This window comes from Marmota monax, unplaced genomic scaffold, assembly GCF_021218885.2.
Source record: "Marmota monax isolate L192 unplaced genomic scaffold, Marmota_monax_Labrador192_F-V1.1 WCK01_AAM20220418_F8-fsc00157, whole genome shotgun sequence".
NCBI classification, from domain to species: domain Eukaryota; kingdom Metazoa; phylum Chordata; class Mammalia; order Rodentia; family Sciuridae; genus Marmota; species Marmota monax.
The window spans coordinates 2,367,102-2,377,857 of NW_026694573.1; the positions used below are offsets into that span (position 1 = coordinate 2,367,102).

Below are 10,756 nucleotides of genomic sequence, written 5' to 3' on the forward strand. Positions count from 1 at the left end.
CTCAAGCAAAATAATCTTGCAAAACAACAGTGAAGCTACAGGACTTGTAGTACTGAATTTCAAAACTTATTGCAAATTAAATAATCAAGAAAATAATCCAGTCAGTGTGGTACTGGCATGAAGAAAGATCAATAGAACAGAACTGACGGGCTGGGCGATGTGGCTCAAGTGGTTGTGCACTCGCCTGGCATGCGTGGGGCACTGGGTTCCATCCTCAGCACCACATAAAAATAAATAAAAATAAAGGTAAAAAACAAAAACAAAACAACAACAACAAAAAACTTTTGCTTCAAAAGGCACTATCAATACAGTGAAAAGACAACCCACAGAATGGAGGAAAAAAAAACTCCAAATCATATTTAATAAAGAACTTGTATCTGGAATATATAAAGAATTCTTTTTTTTAATAGCTTTTTTTTCTAACTTTATTTATTTATATGTGGTGCTGAGGATCGAACTCAGGGCCTTGCACATGCGAGGCAAGTGCTCTGCTGCTGAGACACAACCCCAGCCCCTAAAGAATTCTTAAAGCTCAACAAAAAGGCAAATACTCTCTAATCTGAAGTTACATTATGCTAAAGGAAAAGGCCATATACATAATTTAAAACTGTATCACTTGTTTTTTAAAAGATAAACTTATTTAAAAATAGCTTCATATTTACAGAAAAATTATGAAGATAGGAGTTTTTCCATATACTCCACATTCAATTTTCCTTGGTATTGATAAATTTGTATGGTACATTTGTCACATTTAATGAACCAATATTGATACATTATTAATTAAAGCCCACACTTAATTCATGTCCTAAGTTTTTACTTAATGTCCTTTTTCTTTTCTAAGGTCCCATCCAGGACATATTACATTTAATTGTCATACTTCCTTACTCTTCTGTGGGCAATAACAGTTACTTAGATTCTCTTCTTTTTTAACGACTATGACCACTTAGGGGAGGATTTGTCAGATATTTTGTGGACTGCCCCCAACTGAGATTTGTCTGATGTTTTCTCATGATTAGACTGGAGATGTGGATTATGGTTACACTGTACAACTACTTTGTTTAAGAAATACTTTTAAATTTTTTTCTATGAACAAAGAGCACACTTGGGGAAAAATATATACACAAGCACGGACACACACATTTAGTTTTTAAGCTCCCCACTGTATTCTCCAAAGATTCCTTTGAGATAAGAGTTGTCTTATTGTCAAATATGCACTGCTGGTATATCAAACACAGGCACAAGACCCAGCAAAACAAGTTCTTTAATCCTGCCCAATAGGATCAATACTATCAAAAAATGCAGAAAATAAGTGGTAGCAAGCATGTGAGGAAACTGAAATCCTAATCCACTGTTGGTGGGAATGTAAAATGATACAACCACTTTGAAATATAGTGATTACTCGTCAAAAAAAATTAAACAGAATTACCTTATGATCCAGAAATATCACTTCTGGGTATATACTCAAAAAGAATTAAAAATAGCTTTCAAAGAGATATCTGTACACCTATGTTTATAGCAGCATTAATCACAACTGATGAAAAAAGGAAGCAACCCTAGTGTCCACAGATGATAAATGGATTACATGTATATATTCAATGTAATATTATCCAGCCTTAAAAAGGAAGTTCTGACATGCTACAGCATGGATGAGCCCTGAGACATTATGCTAAATGAAACAGGGCAATCATACAAGTCAAATTTAGAGAGAAAGTAGAATGGTGGTTGACATGGACTAGGAAAATGGAGAGTTGTTTAATATGTTTAGAATTTCAGCTTTGCAAGAAGAGAGTTCTGGAGAATGGCTGTACAATGTGAATATACCCAAACTAAGATGGTGTATTTTTTTTTTTTTAAACAGAGAGAGAGAGAGAGAGAGAGAGAGAGAGAGAGAGAGAGAGAGGGAGAGAGAGAGAGAGAGAATTTTTTAATATTTATTTTTCAGTTATCGGCGGACACAACATCTTTGTATGTGGTGCTGAGGATCGAACCCGGGCCGCATGCATGCCAGGCAAGCACGCTACCGCTTGAGCCACATCCCCAGCCCCAAGATGGTGTATTTTATGTCACATATATTAGCATTATTTAAAAAAAAAAAAAGGTTCCATGAAGTTACCTATATATGCAGGTGTCCAGCCTATGCCCCAGTCATTCATTTGACACTTTAACCTTTAGCCCTACACTGGGATACAAAATTTGTAAAATTACATAGTGATTTAGTTAATATAGTCAGTCCAACACTCAAAAAGCATAATCTCTGTCTCACCAAAAGTAAAATGAGACTCTGAGAAGTTAAATGATATGCTGTAAATCATCCAGCTTTTAGAGCCAGAGCTGAGATTTCAAATGCAGTTTTCTAAATTGATAAATGGGATGTTTCTTGCTGCTTATAAAGAGGCTTACAGTTTGTTCCTTCATTCATATTCAAATAATATAGGAAAGTGAATGGAAAACAGGAAAGGTGGAGATGATTATAAGGTTAACACAGAGTTAGCTAGCCTCAATGCACCATTACTAAGATACTATTACATTCTGCCTGATTTGGCAAATATTTACGGAGTACCTAATACTATGTACAATGCTTGCACTAGATACTGGAGATAAGGCAGGGACAAAGTCCTCCCTTTCAAGGAGCTTAAAAGGAGTGGGGGCAGTCCTCTGAGTCAAATCTAGAAGACTTTCAAGCACACAAAAGTGGTCCCAAATTTACTTCACATTTTCCAAACCTCCAATACCTCATGCATTCATGGCAGACACTGACTTTATCTCCTACCTGGCTCAGAAGGTAAGGTTACCTGGCATAAACCTTTTTTTTTTTTTTTCTCTTGGACTGAGGAGGAAGAACTTCTCTGTTCTTTCCAGCAGTGATCTCACAACATGCACGACTATACCAGAGATGGTGGAGACCTGTTCCTTATTTTTCTTTCTTGGGGCAGAGAACCTGAGATGGACCTTAGAGAGGATCTATACTATTGGTTTCCTAATGCTTTTAGAGCAACTGAATCCTTTCCCCAAATGGAATTTTACCCTGATGATCCTGTAAGTATATATGTGAAGGTGACCAATGAATAAAAGAAAAGAGAAAGGGGAAGAAGGAAGAAGAGGATAAGAAAAGAAAAAGGAAAGGAAAATGCAGAGATGCTTCAATGAGGAAAAAGAGTGTGCTGCACATGAAATTTCCCCTTTTAGGGTAAGGCCTGAAGTCCCTCAGGAAGCTGTTTGAAAACCAGATAGAACCCAATCCCTTCATTTTTAATTGATAAAACATGAACCCATAAATTTGCTGAGCTTTCTCCTTCCGTTTTTCTGCTCAGGTTCCAGAAAGCCCAGGTTCAGAATCTTCCTGGTTCTCTCTCTTCCTCCTGGTACAGTATGGGCCAACTCAAAACTTAGGTAGGTAGCCTTTTCTAGTAGAAGTAGAGAGAGCGCAGGCTACTAAATGTGTGCTCGTAGATACCTCTTGGTGTGGTAGCTCTAAGTTGTATATGGGAAAGGAGAAGCAAAAGGGAAGAAACAGTAACCTAGGTTTGGCAGATAGGTGGGTAAAGTACGCTAGAGGAAGGGAGTTCTGTATGTTTACTGGAAAAAAAAAATAAACTTTTTAAAAAAAGGTTGTTTTTTTTTTTTTTTAGTTGTAGTTAGACACAATACCTTTCATTTAGTTATTTATTTTTATGTGGTGCTGAGGACTGAACCCAGCGCCTCGCATGTGCTGGGCAAGCGCTCTACTGCTGAGCCACAACTCCAGCCCAAATCAACTGTTTTTTAATCAAATATCTTAGTGTGTGCAAGGTGAGGCATAAATTATATATGGTTCTTGGGAAAACTCAATTTGGATGCTTTTCATAACAATCTTTTTATAATACCTGAGAACTGAGAATATACAAATTAAATTCATGGGAAAAATGTAACACAGTTAACTACCAGAAGCACATTATTAGAGGTACTATTAATTTTGAAATTAAATGTCTTCTTAGTTTCATTTGCACTCTAAGCTTTGTTCAGAAACACTAGATTTCCTGCTATTCATGTAAATTGGTCTCCTCTTATTTTCAGGCTCCAAAATTGGTATAACAGATCTCTGTCACCAATCAAGATAGTAAGTTGCTCCTCCCTTTCAAACAGATGACACAAAACCCAGCAGTTTCAGGGTGGAAGGGAGGGCAAAGTTCACAGGGATGAGTCTTAGCAGAAGCCACAGCTAGAAAAGAACCCAACATTTCCTAGGTTTAGAGGGGTATACTATTGGCACTCTTGCAGTACAATTCTCCAGTGGAGGGACTGACTATATGGTGCACTGTGGTCATTTAGCTTGTATGCCCTCATTGCATAGATAATAAAGGCCAATATCATCACAGAAAAACAAATTTTCAGTTGATAGACATAATATCTTTGTTTTATTTATTTTTTTTATGTGGTACTGAGGATGGAACCCTCACACATGCGAGGAAAGCGCTCAACAAGAGCTACAACCCATCCATGAACACCAAAATTTTGACAACAAAAAAGCCCCTTGCATTTCCAAACACCTCAGGAGAAGGTGGGTGAAATCACCCCAAGACCAAGAAGCAAAAAAAAAAAAAAAAAGCAAGTAGGCACAGCAAGTAGAAAACATAAGGGAAGCAAAGTGAAAGAATGCATGCAACTAAAAAATTTGACAAGAACTGCCATATCGAGGGCCATACTTTAATGACTTCCAATCACCTACAAAATCAAGACCAAACTTAAAAACACTGCACTTCAGAATTTGGTCCTGCCCACCCCAACTTTCTCAACTCTAGCCTTCTCCCAAAGTCTTTCTATAGTCTTGGTACCCAAACAATGTGTGGTTTTCCTGACCTCATATTATGTTTTCAGCCTTCTGTGTCTTTCCATGTGTATTTCCCTTTGCCTGAAAAGTACTTTTGAAGGCAAACATCTATTCATACAGCAACACCAAGCTCAAAAGTGTGTAAGACCATTAAAAAAATAGCCTACTCCCATATCACTCAGGCCTTCTTTTTCTCCCAGCATTTCATACATTTCTCCCATATAGTGGTGGTATAGTGTTTGTATTACTGGCCAACCTCATCCCACTATTTGGATTAAGTCAGTCAAGTGCATAGATCATGTGTGAATCCTGGCACATTAAATATTTCGAGTAAATGACCTTGCATGAAAATTTTTTTAATTTGAGAAAGGGTCTCGCCAAGTTGTACAGATTGGCCTTGAACCTGCCATCCTTCTGCCTCAACCTCTTGAGTAGCTGGGATCACGAGCGTGTGCCACCACATCTGGATTTCCATGATTGGTTGAAAAATAGGCAAAAGACATTTTCTGTTGTTGAAAACATACTTTTTCATTTTTTTTTTTTGGGGGGGGGTGATACCAAGACCAAACTGAGGGCCTTACACATGGTAGACAAGTGCTCTACACTGAACTACACCCTCATTCTTCCATTGTAATCTTTCTTAGGAACCAGGCAGAATGGGTTTTCCTGTTACTTCCTAGCTGTGCATCTTGGTCAAATTAACTAAAGTTTCCTTACTGACTAAAAAAAAAGAAAAAGAGTAACCACCTTTGCAGGGTGGTTGAAGATTAGACAATACATGTTTAAAAACAAAACAGAACTATAGAATAAATGGACAGTAGTTCTAGACAGATATAATAATTATTATTTTTTAATTTATTTTTTTAATATTTATTTCTTTTAGTTGTACACAATGCCTTTATTTTTATTTATTTATTTTTATGTGGTGCTGAGGATTGAACCCAGGGCCTTGCACACGCCAGGCGAGTGCTCTACCACTGAGCCACAACCCCAGCCCCTAGACTGATATAATTATAAAATCCTCAACAGGACAGAATACCATACCATCAGGAATGTGACCATAATAAAATTTCAGTTGAAACCATCCTTTCATTTCTGAAGTACTGGGCACTGAACCCAGGGCCTCTTGTGTGCTAGGTAAGCACTTTACCACTTTAGCTAAAACCCCAACCTTTTTTTATTTTATTGCCCAGGTTGACCTTGAACTTTGAATCCTTCATCCTGAGACTGCAGATGTGTGCCACATTTTCAAAAAGGGGAGTGGAAAAAAATCAACAAATATAAATAGCTTGTCTTCAGATGCATTATTTTCACCCTCTACAGTATTCAATACCAATACTGTAATGACCACTGACTTTGTTCTTTGATCTCTCAGACAATATTTCCTGTGCTCTTCTGTAACTTGCCATCTATTGACACCTAAAGGTAGACATTTCTTTGGCTCAGTTCTCAGGTATTTTCTCATCCACTCACAAGGCTTCAATTAACATCTCTATGGACATGACCCCAACCTTTCTGTCACTTTTAGAAACAATTTCAAACTCAACTACTCTAAAACAGATAAATTCTTATCTTAGTTATCAAGACAATGAAGCATACACCTTCCACTTCTCTCTTAATCCCACCAGTCTTTCTTACACATTTCACCAGTCCTCAAGTTCCTCTTCCTTTGTCTGCTATTAGTATTTGTTTGCTGGAGTAAACTCTTTGGTCCATCTCTTCTATCTCAGGGTTCTGAACCTTTCTGGGATAATGAACCCCTCTGAAAATCTACTGAGTGTTACAGGTCATACACCAAAAAAATGAATACATGCTTGCAATTTTACCTAATCAATGACCCCCAAATAAGAATCTGTGCTCCTCCACTCAAGATTTGAGCTATCATTGGCTATACACAAAATTTCATCTCTAGTTCCTGTTCCCCTGTTAAAAATTTCAAGACACTCTTTATATAACCTGAATGGGATGTAGGTATCACTATCTTGAGCCTACATCAGAACTCACTGCTCCTCCCAGACAAATCTGCTCTGCCTCCAGAATCTACCTCTTCTCTTGGATAATGGCACCCCCATCCTCCCAAGTTCCCAAGACAGTCTTGGTATTGTCTCATTCTCTCTCAGAAATCTCTGAAATATAAACCCCACCTTTCTTGTTCTCTTATCCTTTATACATCTCTTTTCCTTCTACCCATACATGCCATGATTACAAGTCTTTCTACCGTTCTTCCCATAAGAACTCCTGTGACTAATGCCATCTATCCAAGACCCCTTAATTCCCTCTGCCATAGGATTACTACTCCATTAGATAGTTACAATGGCCTCCATTCCAGTTCTTTTTCCTATCATTCTTACCAGTATTGATCCATCTTCCCCCAAATCTCAAAACTGACCATGACTGCCTGTTTCAAAAATGTCAATGCCTCTCCACTGCACAAATACAGTCAAACTCAGATTTGCCATTAAGAATCCTTTACAGGAGCTGGGCTTCTGGCTCAGTGGTAGCATGCTCGCCTAGCATGCGTGAGGCACTGGGTTCGATCCTCAGCACCATATAAAAATAAATACAATAAAGTCCATCAACAACTAAAAAATATTAAAAAAAAAAAAAAGATAATCTTTAAAAAAAATCCTTTACAGTTTGTCACTGAAGTACTTTTCCAGGATTAGATTTCACAGCTCAAGCTGTCACCTGCTCCTATTATCTGCCTATCAAAATCACACCCACTCTCAAAGGCCTAACTCAAAACCCTCTTCATTTTTATAACATCCACATAGTGATTAGGAAAGAAACCTGAATAAAACTACCACAATTCCTAATGAACTGATTCAGAAAAATTTTTTTTAAATTGCTTAAAAACAGCCTTAAATCCTTCTGAAGTATTAAGTTTTTAAGAGATTATTATTCAAATATTAACATTTCAGCCAAGAAGCTCTCTAAAAACCCAGAACTTGTTAATCAACATTGATCAAAAGCTAATGTGCAATGCAGATGATTCAATTAATACTAAGGTGTATTTTCAACCTGAAGATAAAGGCTATCATCTGGACCCAGGATTCAAATTCCAATTATATCTGTATTTTACTTAGGAAAAGAAAAATTACAGTAAGAGGACTTGGCATTTCAACTGGAGACTTGGGTCAAATAAATTGACAGTAGTGGGTGAAAGAGTTCCCAGATCTAAATAATCTTCAGACTTTTAAGTATCTTATCAGATGGTGTGAGGGTAAAACTTTAAATTGACATCTTCTACAAATTTTTCAGACCATATTTCAAAAATTTCATTTTTAGAAAGAGACCAAAGGATGCAACTTCCAGCCTCTATTAATGATATATTTACTAGCAATACTTACCAGCAGGTGCAAGAACAATAAGATATGAGACAGAAGTGATGCTCTGGGCAGTACTTTCTCTCCACTAGTTTCAGAACCTATTTCTCTATGGCCTGACCTAATTTACTATCTCTTTTGGCTCCTAAGCCTGTGAGTTCAAGTTAATTTTCATAGTGGTACACTGTGAAGCATTTTGCTCCTAAAGAAAATGAAAATATTCATAGTATTTTTTAAAAAAATGTTGTCTATTTAGTTAAGACATTTGGAAGAACATACCCTCTTTGGCATTTCTAAAATTATGATCATTCAAATTTGAATGCATTTCTAAAAAAGACTTGTTCATAACAGTAAAATATGCTAAACTTCTGAATTATTATTAATACTATTTAAGGAAAGCTGGGTGTAGAAAAAAAGCTGCAGCATTTGAAGTAGGATATCAGTATATAAATTTAAACCTGACTTTAGGTCTGTGACCTTGGGAATGGCTTCACCTATAAATACTTCCTTACCTGAAAGAGGAATATTGTCACTGTCTTCCTTCCACAAGGTGCTAGCCAGATAAAATTAATTAAATAATGGAGGTAGCACAGTACCTGCCACGATGCATTCAATAAATTGGTTTAATACAAGAGACCCAAGATTTAGGTATAAGAGAATCTACTTCCACAAGTCTTCATCAACATAAAACACTACAATTAGGTCATTATAATAAAAACAATATCGTTTCTAGAGAGATCTGGATCAAGATGAGACAGCCAGAATGTGATAAGAATACCATTTAGACTTTATATACTGACCACTAAAAATATTAAGAGGTAAAGTGCTTGCCTCGAATGCACAAAGCACCAAAAGAATCAATCCTCAGCACAAAAAACAATAACAACAACAAAAAAACCCCAAACCAAACATTAATAGGAAAAGTCTACCATAATTAAGCTAAAATGTCTGGATGCATTTATGCTGTTAAAAGAGCTCACTTAGAGTAAGGAGAGGGGAGTCCAATTAGGCCCAACTCAAACAGATTTTTAATAAGTTAAGAGAGTGATGCTGGCTTGTCCTTCCTGAAACGCAAACAGCACAATATTAAAACCCACTTAAAGACTTCAAGGTTGAAATATTTCGCAACCAATACTGGTGTCACTAATGCTTTTTAGAAAGCGTGCGCAGAAAAGCACCATTAGCATCACTGGAGGTACTTAATGAAAGCTGTTCACGGTAACAGAGATGGAAGGAATAAAAATAGTATTTCGGTATTCTGCACATAGGCTGAGGCGAAAGGCTTTCAAGAACACCGCCGCCACCATCGACGAGCATCTGATGGCATCCCAGGGTTTACAATTGAACTTCAAAAAGGAGGCCGTGATATTAGACAATCAAGGGACAAGAGGTGCCGAGGTTCCCTTCCTGGGGGTCCAGGCTTGAAAGTCCGTGCTTGCGACCGAGTACGTGGGTCTCCTAACCTCCACCCGCTGAGCCCCTCCCAACCGCGAGAGAGCAGCCCTGGAAACGCCCTTAACAACACCTAAATATCTATCACCCCCCGGGGACCCCGCGCTAAAACCCCGTCGCGTGGACCAAGAAGCCTATGGTTGGGGTCGCGGCGCGGGAGGCCAAAGCGCGGGTGAGGCCGCGGCTGCGTCCGCTGGAGCCCCAGGCAGTGGTGTGTCCCGGCGCGGTCGGGGCTGCGGGCGGGCGCGGCCACTCACCACACCATGCCGTAGGCGCCCTCGCCGATGTACGAGAGGTTGGTGTAGCGCGGCCCCACGTCGAACACCTGCCCGCGGACCATCTCCGGGCCCGCGCCCGCCGCCGCCGCCGCCGCCATGTTGGCTGCCCGGCCGCCGCCGCCGCCTCAGCTGCGCTAGGCTCGATGCTCCGCTGTCGCCACTCAGTCCCTGCCGCGCCTCCCGAAGGAACTGCGATGCTCCTGGTGCAGCCGCTGTTGCTGACCAGGAAGAAAGAAGGACGGCAATGCTCAAGAGAACTGGAGGAGTTACGACCGCTCGGACAGACTGCCTGCCTGACTGACGGGCGGGCCGGCGGGCGGAGGGAGGGGCGCGCGCCGAGGAGGGCGCCGGGGCGGGGACAAGCGACGTACTCGAGGATTGGCTCATGACGAGCGAGGGCGGGGCTTAGCGGACCGGCGGAAGCGGCGAGCACTGGGCGGAACACTGCGGCGGCGGCGGCGGCGGGAGCGGCGGCTGCGGCGGCGGCAGCGCAGCAAAGGAGGCGGAGGAGGCGGAGGCGTCGTCCAGCGCGGTCACATGCATTCGCAGTCGAGCCTCTGAAGGAAACGGATGCGTCGAGACAGAACCCACCATGAGAGACACGGGGCAGTGCGAACCCGGAATGAAGTTATGACACAGCCAGAGGAACTTGGGACAGCACGTGAGACGCCAGGACGCCCGACACCCCAATCACTGGCACCCCCGCTACCGGCCTGTGCGAATCCTAGTCTCACACAGCGGTAAACTTAGACCTTTGGATATGGAAAGAAACCGGAAGGCATGACCGAGGCAGAAAGACATTTGCATACCGAGGAAGTGTGAGACACAAATATAGGGACCAAAATGAGCGACTAAGTAGACCCAATAACCAGAGGTTTGTTCAGATATTTGTC

At 40.3% G+C, this 10,756-nt stretch overlaps 1 protein-coding gene across 1 annotated transcript in view; it reads right to left on the reverse strand.

Annotated features, from left to right (window-relative positions):
* Mapk1 (mitogen-activated protein kinase 1) overlaps nucleotides 1-10,184 on the reverse strand; it is an 84,400-nt gene extending 74,216 nt beyond the window's left edge. The window contains exon 1 of the mRNA XM_046421134.1: nucleotides 9,843-10,184. Within this exon, the coding sequence (XP_046277090.1) occupies nucleotides 9,843-9,961 (119 nt within the window). The 5' untranslated portion in view covers nucleotides 9,962-10,184. The remainder of the gene's footprint in view (nucleotides 1-9,842) is intronic.
* Between the last annotated feature and the right edge of the window lie 572 nt (nucleotides 10,185-10,756).